Source organism: Chelonus insularis, unplaced genomic scaffold (assembly GCF_013357705.1).
Source record: "Chelonus insularis isolate UGA/USDA-ARS -01 unplaced genomic scaffold, ASM1335770v1 contig_130_pilon, whole genome shotgun sequence".
Taxonomy (NCBI): Eukaryota; Metazoa; Arthropoda; class Insecta; order Hymenoptera; family Braconidae; genus Chelonus; species Chelonus insularis.
The window spans coordinates 489,356-508,395 of record NW_023276371.1 but is presented as its reverse complement, the minus strand read 5'-3'; the positions used below and the strand labels follow the sequence as shown (position 1 = coordinate 508,395).

The following is a 19,040-nucleotide window of genomic DNA, read 5'->3' as shown; positions in this document are numbered from 1 at the left end:
CAGTCACGGTTGTCAGACAATATTGATTTACACTATGCTGTATTGATGACTGATAAAATGCTGCCTCTTCATTTTTGTTGAAGACGAATTTTACGTTCAAGTGACTTTGTTGATGGATCTTGAAAGAATATATATTGCAACTTGAAATCTTTTATTCTTATAAAAAACAGTGATTCTATTCCAGTTGAAGATAAATGGAAAGTGTGAAAGTGAGATATGAAGGCATTATTATGTGCAGAACAGTGGATGGGATATTGTATAAACTTTTAAAGATAGGATCTATAAAAAAAAATTAAATAATAACTACGATTTCTATCGTAAATCCATTTAATAACATTATTATTGATGACTTTATACCATTTTTTTAAAATAAAATTTCAAAATATTCTCATTATCAACTATAATTCTTACATTTCTTTAACTTGCATTTATTTTTATTTTCTTAATGACTATATTTTTTCCATGTTCTGGAATATTTCTTTACTTCTTAAAAAATTTATGGGCACACAATGCATTTTTCGCTGGTGAACAACAATATTATCAGGCACAAGAACAGAGTTGGTGGTTTGGAAGATGTGATATATTATCGTTTACCTATCTATTTACTGACTGAATTTGATAATGAAATTGATACATTGTCAATAAATTACTAGAATAAATTGACTCACCGCAAACAATTGGACAGAAAAAAATATGTTCATTCCTTCATTACAAGGTAATTCATTTAAATAATTATCTGATATTATATTGTTTAGTAGTAAAGAAAGAAAAAGAAATTTTAAGATCTGTTGTTATAAATTCAAATAGTTACTTTTATTTCTACGACCTTCTTAATTATTCAAAAAAAAAGAAGCTCGAAAAAAGATAATGTGATCTGAGTAAATAAATAAAAAGTCTGTCAAGATTAGAAGTTTAAAGACAGAATTTATGTTTAAAGTTTTGAATATTTTAAAGAAATATTAATATTTTTTAATGTTTCATTCAGAAAGATATAATCTACTGATTTAGACACGAGTAAATTCAAACATAATACATATGAGAAGATGTGGTGTCCAAGAATTAACTTGGCAACTCTTTTGGTATGTATTAACTTTGATCAATAAACTTCATGTACATTTGAAGTTCAGAAAAATATTTAAAAATTTTGCTTTAAAAAGGATAGACTTTAATGAAGTAGATTTTACAGTAAACGATTTTTTTAAAATAATTTTCAAGCACATCTTGACCTTATATCAAAAGCTAAAAAAAATAAGGGATAAATTTCCGCAGTTTTTTTTTAGAAAGTTAGTCAACTGACTCTAGCAAAACATGTCAAGATGGTATAGAGACAAGAAAATGATTAGAAAATAATTTGACATGAATTGATAAATGTGAAATTTTTGACAATCTTGCAATTTGAATTGTAAAAATATTTAGCTACAGTCAATTTCATAGTTTAGGTACACTAAAAAAAGATTCTTGCGTGTTTATTATCAACGTTCTGAAATCTTGCATGACTGCTTTTGTTAGTTTTTATCAGAAGCAATCATTACCAACAGTTTATATATTTTGATGTAAAAATCAAAGAAAATGACAACTTCTTATTTAACATTCAGTGATTAATTTATTCTTAGAATAACAGACATTTTGTTTCACGATTTAAACGATTAAATATATATATATATATATTATTTACAATATTATTTACAATAAAATAAGTAATATTTTGGTCATGTCTTAAAAAAAATTAATTTATTAATTACAATATGTTGAAAGCTCTTATGTAAATCACAGTTGGAATGGTTGATAAATTTACAAAGTATTTTAAATACATTGTCCATTAAATATTTGTTTCATCAGTCAATGCTTTAGCTTCATTGATTTGATATCCCATTTGATTATTAGTCGAATATATTTTTAATGATAATTTTCTAGAATCTTGACTTCCTCTACCATTGTTCAGTGTGTTGTGATTGATAAATAATTCGTTACCACTCAGACGTTTGCTCTGGTCAGTTTTTAAAACTTCTGAATGAGATCTGTTCATAAATAAAAAAGTGTTTACATAAAAGTCAGTTGCTATTAATAAATAATTTTGTGTTTAAGAAAGTAATTTAAAGTTCATTAAAAATAAAGATATTCTTTTTAATTTTTATTGTCAATAAAACATCCAGGAAAGATTTTATTTACTTAAAATAAAATGATTCAAAAACTATTAACACTATTTCAAAGTGTTTCTTTTGATCATAGACCATCAATTTTTAAACTGATTTCTTTTATTCAACGAAAGAAAATCATTTCCTGTTGAGTATTGATTTTGAATGAACCCAGTAAATCATCCAATACCTCCTGGTCATTGAAAAAAAAATATTTCTAGGAATTCTTGTATACTTGGAAACATATAATTAATTTTCTCACCTTGTGCTTCGGTTACGATTGCGGTTAATTTGCGAGGATTTGAAAGACCCACATCTATAAATCATTGTGTCCCTTATGCTACTTTGATCTTCCCTGTTGAAATGATTAACGACCGGTGTACAGCATAGTGTTTCCATAAAAGCACATCTGTATCTAGTACTCATGACATTATATAATACAGGGTTGATCGCAGTACTTATATAATACAGACAACCACCGAGAAAATACAACCATTCACTGATTCCACTAAATTCTCTGGTAGAATCGTAGACATACAGGAGTCGTTGAGCATGGAATGGTGCCCAGCATATGAAGAACGTTATAACCACAGCAGCTGAAATATTGATCATTTATTTTATTCATGAATGATGTTTTATTAATTTTCTTACATATCATGCTATATATTTAACTTTAATTAATTTCAAGCTAATTAAGAGAACTTGGGAATCATAAATTTTTAAAAATACTTCATCAGTAAGACAAAATATTTAAACATTTCATTTAAAAGTTTTATTGTAGCTTTTCTATGAAATTTATTATAAACATTATTAAAATTCTTTCTGAAAAGTTTAATTAGCTAGATGATTAATAAGATAATTATCTAATGAAGGAGGGAATAAAAATACCTACAGTAACAAAAGTAATAAACATTAAAATTAGATTACTTATTTAAAATCAACTGCAATGTATGTTTAATAATTAACTATCTGATAATATCAGCAACTATGTTTCTAAATTTTTAATTAAAATATAGCATATACATATTAAAAGAGAGATAACATCATGTGTTAATTAGATTGAAAACAATTCAATAAATTTAATAATTTCTCGCGTGACAGTTGATAATTTCCTTGAATGCAGAATCCAAGGCGAAATTACATTTACAAGTGCAGGAGTAAAGTGTGTCATAGACAACATATAGATATCTGGATGGTAATCATATTTGTGTCAAAAGAGGGCAGGAAAATTGAAACTACATAATCTAGTAAGTTATGACGATTATAAATTGTAACTATACAAAATCACATGGTTCTCAATGTTCTCCTCATGTTGTAACACAAGTTAGTTATACCATTATTCTATCATCCCATGTTTATTGAATTTCATTAAAAAATAAATTGACTTTTTGAATAATTGGTTTACTCCAATTCACAACTTTCAAGTGAATTTTCACTTCATTCATATATGAATCCTTTCTAATGTTATTGGAGTTACATGGTAATATAGCTAAGAATTCAGTATTGTACTTAAGTGAAGTTTACTTACTAAGCATCCTTATGATTGCTTTTCGTGATTGTTCTTGTCGTCTATCTCCATGAATTGTACCTTGAATATTCATCTCAAGTGCGTTGGATTGTATTCTCAGACCCATACGTATGTATAACACCATGATCAAGATCAAAGGTATAACAAAGAAGATCAAGCAACTCAATTCATAGAGAGGAAAGTTGGGCATATTCGGTGCTAACATTGCACAAAAAGCTGATTCCTCTGAGTTCTGTCCACTTCCTGTGATATTACATCAATTTGGTGAGTTGAAAAATTAAAAACTTTTTCAATTCTTTTTTGTAACTTTATTTTAATTAAAAATTGTTCATTTTTCTCATAGCGCTGAAGAGGATTTTTATATTAAAATATGTTGCTTTGAATACAATATTCTTCAATAAATTAATTTTGACATTGTTTCAAAAGAAAGTTGATCAATTGATTCTATATTTTTCTTTGTTATCTAGTTGGAATTCTTTGTTATTTACCTTTTTCGATCTTTTATTCGATTAAATGATATTTTTATCAATAACGTAAAGACCAAAAGGCTACCTTGTATGACTTAAAAGCTTTAAAAAATGTTTTATCAACTTACTTCAATATAAAAAACTCCAAGTTTCGTTGCAACAGTGTGAGTTTGTTTTATCATCACATTTTGGATTATTTATTAAATGAAATTATGACTAGGTGGATCATCGAGTATGAAGTAAAAAAAATTATCAAAGCTTACCAGGTGGATATTCTACATAGTTGATGGTAGTGTAATTAGCAAAAGGTAATGCAGCAATCATAGATAACAACCATGATGCACAAATAAACCGTAAAGGTCGTTTTAATCCACTCAAAGTATAAAGTTGCAAAGGATGACAAATAGCTAGATATCTTTCCATAGAAAAAGCCACTATTGTCAATACTGATACATAAGATGACCTAAAAAAAAATTGAGAAACCATCAATAGAAGTTATTATTAGTTTTCTGAAATGAGAGAACTTCTTTTCTGATGATAATTAGGTGATATCATGATGTTAAAAGTATAAGTATGATTAGAACTTTATTATATCTTTGTAAGATATAAATATAAAAATAGAGTAAAATGAATAAATATGACTGAACTTTGGATTATAAACAAAGAAAAGCTTCCATCAGTATGTGTGAAGAGTTGAACTATTAGATCAAACATCCTCAAGGTTCTTACATTTCTGATACGTAAGCACGTATTTTACATAATCCCAATCCAAGAACCCATGGGTACTGCTGCCAGAAAACGCTCAGCTCAAAAGGAAGCCCTAGAATATAAATAAATTTCCAAATGTCTTAATAAATCATTATAGCATGCTCTAAGAATTATGAGCTACCTTATGAACATTAAATAGAGACACGAAATAGTAATAGAAATTCTTATTGAATTTGTTTTAGCTTTTATGATTTTGAAATCTAATAAAATTATTCCGAAAGATGATTAAAATAAAAAGATGAAAATTGTCTTATCAACACATTAATGTCTACAGAAAATTCAAATATAAAAAGTTTTTCAGCTTAAGAGTCTTTGAAGGACTTTTCTTAAGAAACTTGTTGAAGTTTTATTATTATCATTCACACCTTCAAAAATTTTTTAGATTTTCATCCACTATAAATAAATTTTATCAGCTATAAATAAAATATATTAATGATTAATGCATTATCTTTTTGTCCAGAGGAATTTTATTTCTTCTACTAATAAATTTGATCCATTGATAGCATCATTTTTCTAATTTAAAAAGGAATTTGATGAAAGCATTAAATTTACATAAACAATGGATTCCAACTACTTATATTAATTGAATCTTTTCTAAAATATAAAGAATTTTTTTAAATGGCAGCATACAGAAAGCAGGTGCACCATTCGAAGGATAATTAAAAAGACGAAACAAAAGAGTAATAGAAAAAAATATAAGACATTGGGATTGTCTTGTGGAAGCACAAGAAGACAACAGAAAATTTGGATTAATTAATTTTTCATAATTAATTATTTCAAGAATATATCATAATTAAATTCAATAGTTGTCTTACTATACCTATTAAATTATTGTAAAATTCACATTTATAATAGTGATAAATTTCATTATTATGTATCATTCCTTATTAATTATACAATAAATATTGATATTTATTTATTTATGGATGTATTTAGTCACAGTGTCACATAAAAGTAGGTTTCATAAACTAAACATAAGTAAATATTTTCATTCAATTAAATACATCTTTTGAATAGTGTATATAAGTACATATTAAAACCTGTTATCCTCTTCATCATATAAATCAATGAAACTATCTACTTATGCCTTCTTAAACATTTACTATAATTTATTTGCTGATGCTAAATGTCGTTTGGATTTACTGTGAATTGTAGGGAGCAAAATTATAGGGGTGAACCGACCCAGTAATCAAATCAGACTAAATTTATGTTTATTATTCGTGTTATTGACATATTTATTTCAATGCTTGAAATTTATTGGCTTTCCAAAAAATTCGGGAATCAACAAAAACATTCAATTATTTGTTCAATTGGCATTGAAAAAAATTCATTTTAGAATCTAATATAACACTTTAATCATTTGCATCGTAAAGTTTTAATGATTGTCCAGGTCTCAACACTCAGTTGGGTTTCCAATCCTAATATTGTTTTAAATTGAAAATAGAAACTGTCTTAATTCCAACAATTCAGTTAGCTTTGAAGGTGGGAAAATACTGGAATCTATAGGTGTGAAAATAGGGTCAGAATGATTACCTGAGCACATACACAAAAGGTAGCACCTGATACAGAAGTGAATTAAAGGCTGTGGATTATAAATTGCCGAGGAAAATGGAGCAGAGTAAATGAATGGTTATTTACATAAAAAAAATTAATATTGTTTATAAATTAATGGAATGAATAAATAAATTTATTATCTATTTAAACTAAGAATATGAATAATTGACGAAATTATCATTATTAGATGTCTTAAATTTCAAGAATATTAATTTCAATTTTTAATTTAAAAAAATATTTTTAGAAATTATATTATTCAAACAAATTGGAAATAAAAAAAATGTTTTTTTTTTTTTGTTTGACTATCAAATACATTTTCATATTTTGTTCCTGTGGCTGTTGTTACAACACAGATAATGAAGTACCTTACTGTTATTATTGATTGTTTACACAATTGATTCAAGCTTCAATTTCGAAATATTAATTAGAAATTAAAATAAATATTCATCATGATAATAATGAAGAAATCATTCATTAATTGTTTTGGTTACTTTTTTATCTTATTAGAGAAAAAGAAAAAATAATCTGTATTTTTTTACGAGTAATAATATTTGGTAGTATGTATTTTTTTGACCCATTATTTGAATCATATCAATAATCTTATACATAGATCAAGTTGTTAATAAATTATGTTATAATAATAGACAATGTATAAACACAACAGTGATATTTAAAATTTCATGTTACTAATTGTAGAAATATGAAACTTTTTCATTTACTTACCATAATACAAAAAACAAACTTTTTTTAAAAATAATATTCTTTTTGTAATAATAAAGTTGGTGTTACAAATTTAAAATGAATTGTTGTCGCATGCAAGTTTTAATATATGAGCACATTTCAAATGCTGTCCATACCAACAAGTATACTAGAGTGAAATGAAAAAGCTATTGTGCAAAATAAAACAATTTTTTAAATGAATAAAAATTTAAAATAATTGTACTACGTTAACTGAAATTTTTGCTTCAAATGGAAAAATAATATTTACAGTAAAAAAAATGATACTCGTTAATTATAAGTGGTCTTCTTGATAATGAAGGAATTTGATTGATAAGTTATAGAATTACATGTGGAATTAATATTCATCCTAGAAGTGCTCTTAAGGGAGTAATATTCTGACATTTTATAATCATCATCTTAATCAAGTACAAAATTGAAGACAACTCTATTACAAGCTGCTTCCTATTTGCTAATTAACGCCTGAAGATGCTAGACGTCGATGATATTAATTATGGTGATTTTTTTCTTAAAAATATCATCAAAAATAACTAAATTCCAATATAAATAATGAAGAAGAATAAATATCACTCTGCAATAAAATTAGGCAAACAAATTTTATTAATATTACTTTCTACTTCATTTGGTCTTTTTGGGCTACCAACATTTACAGACGAGAGTGGAAATTAATAGCAAGTTTAATTAAATATGCTTAAATAAATTATAATCATAACTTATCCAAACAATATCTATTCAAATTAATTCATTGCCAGTCACATATTTCCATGTATTTTTTTTTAGGCAACAAATTTCGAACTCAGCATATCATCTATACCCATATATATATCCATCAAAAAATTACTCATTACTTTTTTAATTAGATTGGAGAAATGTCCATCCAATTGTGATTTATTTGTAACTATGAGGACAATTTTTCAAACAAAAATTTGAAAAATTCACCTCAAATGAATATGCCTTCATTAACCTACTTATGGAAGTCTGGATGTCATCACCAAAACACAATTCAAACTCATGAATATTTTACAGATCATGTTCTAGAAATTTTATATTTTTCAGATAATTTGTAAATCAAGCATAAAAAATATCTAAAATATTGAAGTGCAATGAAAGAAAAAAAATAATCAAGGAAATGGATAAAGTGCTGTAGAGCATTAATCAGAGAGAATTAGAAAATAAAGACACAACCATTAAGACAACATGTTAAAATACAACAACCACCATAATGTATGTTATACTGATGACCAGATCACTAGAATACCCTGTCAGCTGTTAATTATCTTCAACAAATGCATCTTCAGAATGGCTGACCATAGTTAGGGCATTAGGTAAACATGCAATTTGTACTAATCATGTCAAGGAAGCATGTTTGAGTTATTTCGAATCTCACAAAATCGAGATAGTAAAATTATCATTTTTACACTGTCAAATTTACCTTAAGTTTTATCATCAACTTTGTCTAAATTACATATTCTTACATGAAGAATATTCTTTCATAGTATCAATAACAATATAAATAACAAATCGTTTATCAGATATGTTTTTTATTTATGAAAATTTTTTTTTAAAAAACTCAAAACAACTTTGCTGTATCAAACTTTTATTTATTTCTCCGGTATTATCGATAAGAAAAAAGTTATAATACTTAAACATAGACTCTCTTAATAAAAAGTTTTATTTTAAAACTTTAGAGTAAATTTCAATGATCAACAAAGCGGAAATTTTTATTGAAGTGAACTTTATAAATACATATTAAATGCAAACGTTTTGAGTAATTAAAAAATATTTGGATAATTAATATTGATGATGATTTAATTTATTTTATTTATCATTTTGGAGTAAAATGATAATTATTAATATCAAAAATATAGTTATTTGTTTGATATAATAAGAAAAAATCTTGTGTCAGTGATTTAAACCAAATGAATTCCGGATAAATACATAATCAAAAGAGTGACAAAGCTTTTTGATGAAATGATAAAAGGAAAAAAATATAACATTCTTTAATAAACCCCATGCCACAGATTTATTGATAAATTTGTTTTGACTTGTACACAATTACAGTAAAAAAATAAGTATATTTTATTTATACTCTGGTCAAAGTAGGTGTGATTTTTCTCAAAAGTTTAAATAAAATTTTCTGTTAAATCTCCAAGTGCATTCAAAGTAGTCGATGCTAGGAGTTTAAATCGTATATGGTCAGCCCAAAGGGAATAGAAAAATATTTTACATAGCAGCAAACTCAGCAGTATTATCTTAATGACTTGAGTAAAAAAGTTTCCAACTTGAACTGAAAGTAAATTTATTCTGATTTTTTTCCCCGGAAAAGAACTTTATAATAAAACATTTTATTATATCCTTGCAAATATTTATGTACTGTTTGAATTTATTGTCCATACAAATATTTTCTCTCATGCCATATATTTTATTTTAAAAATAAAAATTATTTATTTGAACAAAACTTTCATTACTAAATAAGGAAATTTTGATATTAAAACTTACCAAGTACAAGTAATAGTAAATCAGATAATGCCAAGTTAAAGAGATAGTAGTTGGTAGCAGTTTGCATCATTGGATTACGTAAAATAACCCAACAAGTAATAACATTACCAAATATTCCCATAATAAAAATAATCACGTAGACAATAGTTATTGGTATTACTGTTGTTAGCGATAAATATTTAGGACCGAAATAAAATTCCAAATATTCTCTTTCACTAATATTCCAATAAAGTGATAAATTATCCGTGTATAAAAATATATCAGAATTATTAGTTGTTTCATTTAATAAATTAAAATCCATTTCATTCATTTCACTGCACAATTATTTTAATCAACTATTCAATAAATCAGTAAACACCGCGCTTATCTTCTTTAATTAACAATCACAATGATTTATCTATAACACATCACTCATTCATTTACAATTCATTAACTATCTACATTTTTTATGTTCCCATCAATTTAACCATTATTTTTCTATTTAATTATAACTAAAATTTCTTAACTGTTTCATTATAATTTTAATTCTATGGTATATTTAAATAATTATTATTTAAGTCAGTTATTAAGTGAAAAATATTCAATTAAAGTATTTTATGATAGTTTTACTGTTTATCAATATTTATTGTAAGGACTAAAAAAGGCATGAGAGGAGATTATGTTTCGTTGAAAATGATCAGGGTAATTTTAAGAGCTTGCGGCTCACCAGACCGCGGACGAATGAAACTATTGGGAAGTGGTATAGCTCTCCAACCATGCGTTTCGTCTACTACGCAGGCTACCCTTAACATTTACCACCTCTGGCATCTTCGATATCATGTATATTTATCTATATCATGTCGAATTTTTCTTTCTCTTTATATATATACAGACTTATATGAAAATTTATATTCTACTGTATATTATTGTTTTAGACAGGTCTTAAAGACCTTCATAATTATTGATAGTTTCCTAGAATACCCTTTTCGTTGGTCATAAAAGATTATATGGTTTTGATTAAATGCAAATTATTCCGTCATTTATCATCAAAATAATAGATAAGTGAACTTGAAAATTAATCATTGTATTATTTTATAAAATGTTTATGGCGTTCTTAAGCTTGAATGAATTTTTTAATTATTAGTTCATTCATGTGAAAATTTATTCATTATATAATATTACACAAAAGCAATTTAGTTTCCTGTTTTTAGATTTATATTTTACATTTTTACTCATGGTGGTTTTTTATGTACAGCAATATGATTTTTATATATTGATACATTTGTATAATGAATCAATGTATCATGATGAAATATTTTCCAATGCATAAAAATTTAGCTATCAGTCAAGTTACATTTTTTTTAAAAAATAAAAAAGACCTGAAAAGAAGCTGAAATACATATTCTACGAATAAAAAAAAAAAAATTATTTTTCACTGCTCTTTTGAAAGCATTTTAATGTAAAAGATTCTTTGTGATTATTTTGTATGCAAGTGGATAGCAATGACAATGCTCTTTCTTTACAATATGTTCAAATCTTCAAAGACTATTCATTTGCATATTATTAGACCTCGATAAAACTTTCTCTTTGTTATGATACTTAAGAATTTTCACCATAGTTCTATTCACACTTTGTCGATTAATATACTAACTGAATGATTTTATTGACGTAAAGTTACTTTGAATACCTTTTGAAAATAGTAAATATTACATTGAATTAATCTTAGAAGATTAATGTAAAAATTTTACTTAAATAATATCAAATTGTATATTTTTATTTCAATTTGAAGATATTCAAGGAAGATGTTCAATTTATAACGTATCACTGTCACTTTGAAGAACGTTAAAAACTGCTATTAAATCTTCATCTTCAGTTTCTTCAGAAGAATTTCTAGATTTTCCATAATTTTCCGTATCATCGGATAAGGAGTCAGCATTTATCACTGCAATAACTTTCTCAACTTGTTCCACGCATTCTAGAGTATTTTCATTTGCTTCGAATTTTCGCTGATTGTCTAAAGTTTTATCGTGAGAAATCTCTGAAATTACATTACAAATTCCATTTCGCTCTAGTGCTTTCTCTTCAACTGCACTTCCACTTTCATTGATCATATTTATTTTTTCTACTCGAGAATGTTCAACATTTGACCTGCTTAATTCATCATCTGGGAAATTTTTTTTCTCTTTCAACTTAATTATCTTATCAGTAAAACATACATGTGATCCACCTTCAACTCTTTGATCAATGTATTCACATCCAGTTTCATATTTATTATCATTACCATTGTTGTTTGACTGCTCAGTTTTATTTTTAAGCTCTTCATTATGCTTTTCATTGTGACTATTTGTTTTATTTAACGATTCCAATTTTTCAGCTTTTAATTCTGATAAGCAATTATAATCGTACCTTTGTAGCTCTTTTTTTAGTTTCACATCGTTATTTACGCTTAATGTATCTGAAATATTTTCTTGTAAAAAACATTTTACGACTTGTTCATGATTCGTTTTCTCTTCATTTTCGTAAATGCAACATAGGAAGATGCTTTCCGGAGTGCAATTTTCCGTAACGCTTGCTCTAAATATTTTCAGGTAGTTATCATCGATGATTGGAGGACACATTTCTCGAAACAATTGAATCTCTAATGCTTTGTACAAGTGAATGACATGTAAACGATGTTCATGTGAATTGAATGAAGATTTAAAAGGTTGAAACAGCATCAATAGTAATCCAATGAAAAGTATTGCACATGACACCTTTGAAATAAAATAAAAATTTTTGATCAATTATCAGATAAATTTAATTGAATGTAGTTAGATGTAGTAACATTTGAACTTTTTACCTTGATAAATAATCCACATCCTGATAAGAACGAGATTGGAATTAAGAGTATGAGGATAGACAATTTCGAGAATAGCAGCAGGACATGCCAGATTAAATGAATAAGCCAGATGAGAAAATGCCCTACAGTTATATTGCCCATACCAAATTGTCTGATTTATTAGTGAGTACCATTTCGACTTGATACAATTGCATCGGTGCGCTAATTTAACTCAATTTTATGCATAATAATATCGGGACTTTGTTAAATTAATTGATATTTATTGATTTTTATTCTTTGACTTTTATTTGTTTTAAACTGTTAAGTGGTGATCAGTTATTGAGGAATTCTAAATAATAACTTCTAACTATGAATTAAGAAATTCAAAATAATATAAATTCTTGTAGTCCTTCTTTTGCTTCTTATGTAAAAGAACAAAATTTTTAATCGATACGAAGCGTTTCGTTAGTATCTCAATTCATAATGTCATTCAACTTAAATCAATTAGGGCATCTAACAAAGTTAAAAGCAATAAAAAGTTTTGAAAAAGATCAAATTTAATACAAAATAAAATTCTCTGGGTTTATTGTGTTAGCTTAGCTTCTTCGTAAATTTAGGAAATGAAATTATGTTTTTTATTATCCTTCATATCAATCTGGATATATCAAGATGAGTAATGGAGTATTTGTATACAACAAAAAGATCACTCTATTATATTTACTGTTCACTGAATGGCTGAATTGGTTTTTGTGCTATTTGGTTTGATGATACGGCTGATAGTAAATCAATAAACGAGACATTACGATGAACTCATACAAAACGTAAATTGAATTTATTTTATCGTTAAATATCGTTGGTAAAATACTGCGATGATTATTCCAAGTCTCTTTCACAAAAACAAGGGCTAATAAAGTGTTTTAATTTCTTATTTACGAGACAAGATGGAAAATTATTTTCAGAGTATTTATTATAATAAATTTATTTTATTACTTAATGTAATGAATTTACTCTATTTTAAACATCAAATTTAAATGTAATTTAAAATAAAAAAATATATTATATTAAATTTATTTCTATTTACATATTAATATAAAAAATATAATAAAATATATATATTAATCAGAAGTAATTATTAAAATATCAGCAGATTTTTTTTAAATTGTACAGTACAATTATGAACAATATTATTATGCAGAAAGTTTGATAGTTGGTTACCTGTTTACACACAAAAAGTCTCCTCAGCTTTATTTCCTGAAGTACTCTCTTGACTTTGTTGTTGTTGGACAGCTGGATGATTATTTATTAAAGTATACTTGTTAGTATTATCATCTCCTTTTACTTCTTTATTGTTATTGTTATTATTATTATTATATTCATCAGATACTTTCACGTCTCTACGTTTTTTTATTCTTAATATTTCTTTGGCATGATCTAGAGTATTTCTGTTTTAAATAATAAATTAATACTTCAATTAATATTAACAATTGGAATGGTATTTAGTTATCATTAATGATAAATTTAATTCAAGTAAGTTGTATGGATATCATTTTTTACGATATTAATAAAAACATCAAAGTTTACCTGAAAGAGCACTTTAAACTGGCACTGTGTGGTACTCCTTCAGCTCCACATTGACATAAAACAGTTTGCCTTGTAACATGAAGGTTTCCTCTTGACTTTTTACAGCACATGGTTTTTTTAAACGCATTTCGATATTTTACGCTCATAATATTGTAAAGAATTGGATTAACAGTTGTGCTGAAGTAGTATAATAAGCCACTAAAAATGTAAAGCCATTCGTTAAGATCAGGATAATAGTCTGCTTCTTGAGCATACACATAGAGCAACCGTTGAGCATGGAATGGAGCCCAGCATAAAAAAAACATCACCACTACAGCACCTGGAGAAAAAATTAAATTATTATTTTTTTCTTCTAATAGTCACTTTACTGATATTATAGTTTTCTATTCTACGAGAAAGAGTAAAAAATAATACTGATGTTTGCAATAATTATATCAAAATATATTTTTTATACATAAATAATCATGAATGAGTATTAAAAAACAATTTTAAGATAGAAAAAAAAAATTAACAGTATGTTTTAATTAAGATACTCACTTAACATTTTAATAATACTTTTTCTCGACTGCACTTGTCGAGACTCCCAATGTACAGATGATTGTGTCATTGGATTTTCATTAGTTCTTGCACTTTTCCTTATCATAAAACCCATACGTACATAAACGACAAGAATAATAATCATGGGGATTAAAAAAAAAATTACACAGCTTAATTCATACAAAGGAAAATTCGGCATATCTGGTAGAAGCATAGCACAAATTGCTGAATCCTCAGAGACTTCTCCAGAATCTACAATAAAAATTACGATTTTAGATCTTATCTTATTTTTTCTTTATCATTCTGTAATTTTTTCATAAGTAATATGTAATAAATTAAAATAAATGAGTCCATCTCTCTAAGAAAGACATTACTATGTACGATTTAATAATTTTCTGTAGATTTAAATATTACAAACTTGGAGGATATTCGACGTAATTGACATTAGTGTAAATGGCAAAAGGTAGAGCAGAGACTAGAGCAATTGCCCATGCTATGGACATTATTATAATTGGCCTGTGTGGCTTGTCCCTTGTGTAGCTTTGAATCGGATGGCAGATGGCTAGATAACGCTCCATTGAGAATGCCACAATAGTCAGAACTGATACATAAGATGACCTGTTGAATAATTTTTTATATTCCAAACATTGTTTTGATTAAAACAGAATGATTTATAAACTGTTGAAACTATGTGCTAGACCATGATTACTTATTAATACATTTATCTCAAACCATTGAATATTAAATAAGTGTAATGTATATCCATTAAACATGAATTTTAATTCATATTATAAACTTAATATATTATCTAATACATATTCAATAAGTAGTAGCCTTTCCACATATTATAATGAAGAAACTTTCATCAAATGTTCTTTCATACCTTACTTCTCATTACAGAGCTATAAATAATTTTGAAACACATATTTTATCTACTCACACTTCTGATACGTATGCTCTCACTTTGCATAATGTTACTCCGAGAACCCATGGATATTGTTGCCAGATATTACTCAGTTCATTTGGTAGACCTAAAATATTACACAGTCAATAATAACATATTTCAAAGATTTGTAGATTAATTAAATACAAAGCGAGTACAAAAATAATAGCAGAATGGGTGATTTTAATTGAAGATATTTATCAAAGAACGTCCTTAATATAAAGATTATGTCTATTATTTTTACACGAATTTAACAGCAAGAGTAATGATCCTATTAAATTGACTAAGCGTTTGAAAAAAATAAAGTGATGGAAATTGATTCGTCATCAAGTGTTTACTTTGAAGAATTATCAACAAATAATGGAGAGTCAATGTCTTTAGTAAAAAAATCGTTTTTTTATTTAAGTAAACATTTCAATAGTTTTTCTCCTAACATAGAAACTTAATTAGTAAATCAGAATCGTTTTTTTTATCATTATTATGGAAATATTGTAATGTAAGAAAACCTTAAGGTATTCTTTTCTACCCCAACCTTTTTTTTCTTGGTTTTGCTTTTATAAAGAAAATTTAAAGTTATTCAATTCATTCATTCTACTATTTTTTATTCCGTTAGAATAGTGTACAATATACGATTATAATGGAAATCCATATCAGTGATTCTTTAGTTATTGTTGAGACTTTAAAATCCATGAATGAATTCAATAACCTCGAATAATAACTCTTTCATGTTTGCATAAAATTATGATGTTAAAGTTATAAAGTTTTGGTTTAAAGTAATCTTTTGTTAATTAAGTGCCATAAAGAATTAATTTTGACTAGTTTTTCTGTTAAAAGTGATCTGAAAAGTGACGTAAATTGTCTAGATATCTTTGAGAGCGAGTAATCATTTGTGATAGGTGTATCTTAATCTTTTGATACATATCATTTCAGTAGGCAATCTTATCTTTCTCCTATAATATCTAAGCTATCATAAGTAAATGAAATAAATAATATATATTTATTTTTCTTTCAATTTTAATTACTTTTTAAGCTTATCAAAAAATCAGTTATTGATAATCCACAATAATTGCCTATAATTAATAAAAAAATATAAAATTTCACATGTCAATACTGGAGAGAAGCCAATCAATTATTTAGCTGCTGCTAAATAAGCAGCCTCAACGATAATAATTTTTTCAAAATTTTCCAAAATATATCTATAAATCAAAGCTGTTTATTGTCACCTCTACATAACTTTTTAATGTAATGAATAAATAATAGAAACTTCCTTACTTAAATAACTATTAAATTATTCCAATTGCTTAAGACGAATATTTGAATAATGTTTATCTTCCCGACCTTCCAAACAAATAACATTCAAGGTTAATATTTTTATAAATCGATCGTTTAAATAAAACAATCTCATTAAAAATGAAATGACATTAAATGTGATCAAGTGGATGAAGATGACGATTACTAAGTGGATTTTCATAAGCCTGCTACAAAGAAATAAATTGAGAGATGAGTTACTGACCAAGGGTGAGTAAAATGAGGTCAGATATAGCCAGACCGAACAAATAGTAGTTGGTAGTTGTATGCATTGTAGAATTTTTTACTATAACAATACAAGCCAGAACATTCCCAACTACCCCACTTATAAATATTGTTACGTAGGCCAGAGTTAGAGGGATCACTAATTTTGATGGTAGATATTTTGGTCCAAGTATCCTGTTGAGATACTCAGCTTCCGTAAGATTTTCTTGATTAAGTGCTTGCCAGAACTCTTCAAAATCTTGATCATCTTCTGTGGTATCCATGATTTTGTTGCTTATTCAGCAGAAAATTTTTTTACTTTGGAATTATATCTCAATTAACTTTTTTGTGACTTCTGTTTATCCTGTGTATTAAAATTAATTCTTTAACATTTGTCAAGTAATCATTTCCATTATATCACTCGAAATCTTTTTTCGATCAATTAAAGTAGAATACATTGATTTAAGTCAATTTTTGAATCAGTTTACTTCATAAATAAAATTCTTCTTATTAACGTCGTTAAATTAGTAAATCTTGTTAATTTCTCATATTTATGGTAACTGTATAGTGTTTAAATAATTCTTTTAAAGTATTTTATTCAATTTTTACTCAGTAAATATTTCATAAGATATTCTTTTATCAGAACTGAAAAATCAATCACATTTTGGAGAGCAATCTTTTTGATCCTATTATGTGTTTAAATGAAAGTCAATTTACTAAAAGCAACGAGAAATTGAAATATTTTATTCGTGAATATTTATTTGCTTTTCATTGACTTTAATTCTCTATAAAAGTGCTGCAGCTTTTTCAATTTTTCACAAATGTAGACACTGTTGATAAAATTAGGAAAAAAACATCAGAGATTTGGTAGCACAAAAATCACCTTTTTAAGGTTAATAATTGTTATTTATTATAAATGATTTGTTGTAATATATTTGCATATGATCACTTAAATTCAGAATAAAATCACTTTTGTTAAAACACTCATGTGAAATAAAAAGTTTACTTTATTATAACGAAACTTGAAATTCAATGTTTCTATTTATGGCAGAGTTTTATGAAAAATAATATTTTCTTGGTGATTGAAGTAAGATTTTTCACCGAGACATGACAGAAAATCACGAAGAAATTGTATAGTCTTGAACTTTTGTGTCGATATTGTATTTGAAAACTGTCTCAGGAATTATTTGTTGACGTTGCTCTATGCGTACTCCGACAACACTGGTAGAATGTAAGAGAGAATAAGTTTAATGAGTTATATATTATCATCTACAAGTATGATGGAGGATGATGAAATCAACGTTTACATTCTAAATTAAATCTTTAGAGTCTCAAAGGAAACCAAAACTTGGACATTGTTTATTATTTGTCTATTTAAAGTGACAATAACAACGTAAAATAGGCATTGTTACCAACAAAAAATAAAAATTATTTCGAAAGTACGAGGTTATTGAATCCTTCAGAAGTACCAAGCTTTTCAACCACTCTTAAGAACGTCATTAGATTATTTGTAGAATTTTTTAATAGAATTTTTGGATATATCGTAAAATGAAATCTATGCAAGTAATTTTTTGCCAAGACTTTTTGGAAAATATGGGAAATATTTGATAACGATTTAGAGAGATATTTTTCTACCCGGTATTTCTAACGAGACATGCTTTCAACTGATTATTACGTTTCTATAGAAGTACAAAATTTTCCAAGACATTTTTAAATATAATTCATCTCTAAAAAAAAAAATATTTTCCTAGACTAATAAATTTATTTATACGCAGCTGTCTGAAATATTTAAAGATTATAATCACCTGTGATAAATGCAATTATGAATTAATATTTGATAACAAGACAAAGGTAAAAATCCAATTCACTCGATATATTTTTAATCAAAGACTGTATAATAAAAAGAAAAATATAAATTTTATTTGTTTTCATGTGGAAAGAAATTATTAAAAATCATAATATTTTTTTATAACAAAGAAAA

At 26.1% G+C, this 19,040-nt stretch overlaps 2 protein-coding genes across 2 annotated transcripts; both read right to left on the bottom strand.

Annotated features, from left to right (window-relative positions):
• Positions 1-1,819: 1,819 nt before the first annotated feature.
• On the bottom strand, positions 1,820-9,825 carry LOC118071894 (neuropeptides capa receptor-like). The gene is made up of 6 exons (XM_035091377.1): positions 9,690-9,825; positions 4,860-4,950; positions 4,394-4,593; positions 3,664-3,906; positions 2,398-2,731; positions 1,820-2,018 (listed from the first exon to the last, which is right to left on the bottom strand). The coding sequence occupies exons 1-6, from the start codon at positions 9,808-9,810 to the stop codon at positions 1,820-1,822; spliced, it is 1,188 nt and encodes a 395-aa protein (XP_034947268.1). The 5' UTR covers positions 9,811-9,825.
• A 3,785-nt stretch (positions 9,826-13,610) lies between these two features.
• LOC118071442 (neuropeptides capa receptor-like) lies at positions 13,611-18,431 on the bottom strand. The gene is made up of 6 exons (XM_035090612.1): positions 17,061-18,431; positions 15,545-15,635; positions 15,023-15,222; positions 14,605-14,856; positions 14,068-14,386; positions 13,611-13,928 (listed from the first exon to the last, which is right to left on the bottom strand). The coding sequence occupies exons 1-6, from the start codon at positions 17,341-17,343 to the stop codon at positions 13,706-13,708; spliced, it is 1,368 nt and encodes a 455-aa protein (XP_034946503.1). The 5' UTR covers positions 17,344-18,431; the 3' UTR covers positions 13,611-13,705.
• Between the last annotated feature and the right edge of the window lie 609 nt (positions 18,432-19,040).

Bases quoted from the DNA above. Each gene is read 5' to 3' on its own strand.
- LOC118071442 (XM_035090612.1), bottom strand. From the start codon at position 17,343: ATGGATACCACAGAAGATGATCAAGATTTTGAAGAGTTCTGGCAAGCA. The intron at 14,387-14,604 runs GTGAGTATCTTA...TTTTTTCTCCAG, and splicing joins AAGTATTATTAAAATGTTAA to GTGCTGTAGTGGTGATGTTT. The intron at 13,929-14,067 runs GTAAACTTTGAT...TATTTAAAACAG, and splicing joins AGTTTAAAGTGCTCTTTCAG to AAATACTCTAGATCATGCCA.
- LOC118071894 (XM_035091377.1), bottom strand. From the start codon at position 9,810: ATGGGAATATTTGGTAATGTTATTACTTGTTGGGTTATTTTACGTAAT. The intron at 4,594-4,859 runs GTAAGAACCTTG...ATTTTTTTTTAG, and splicing joins CGTGCTTACGTATCAGAAAT to GTCATCTTATGTATCAGTAT. The intron at 2,019-2,397 runs GTGAGAAAATTA...ATTTATGAACAG, and splicing joins AATCGTAACCGAAGCACAAG to ATCTCATTCAGAAGTTTTAA.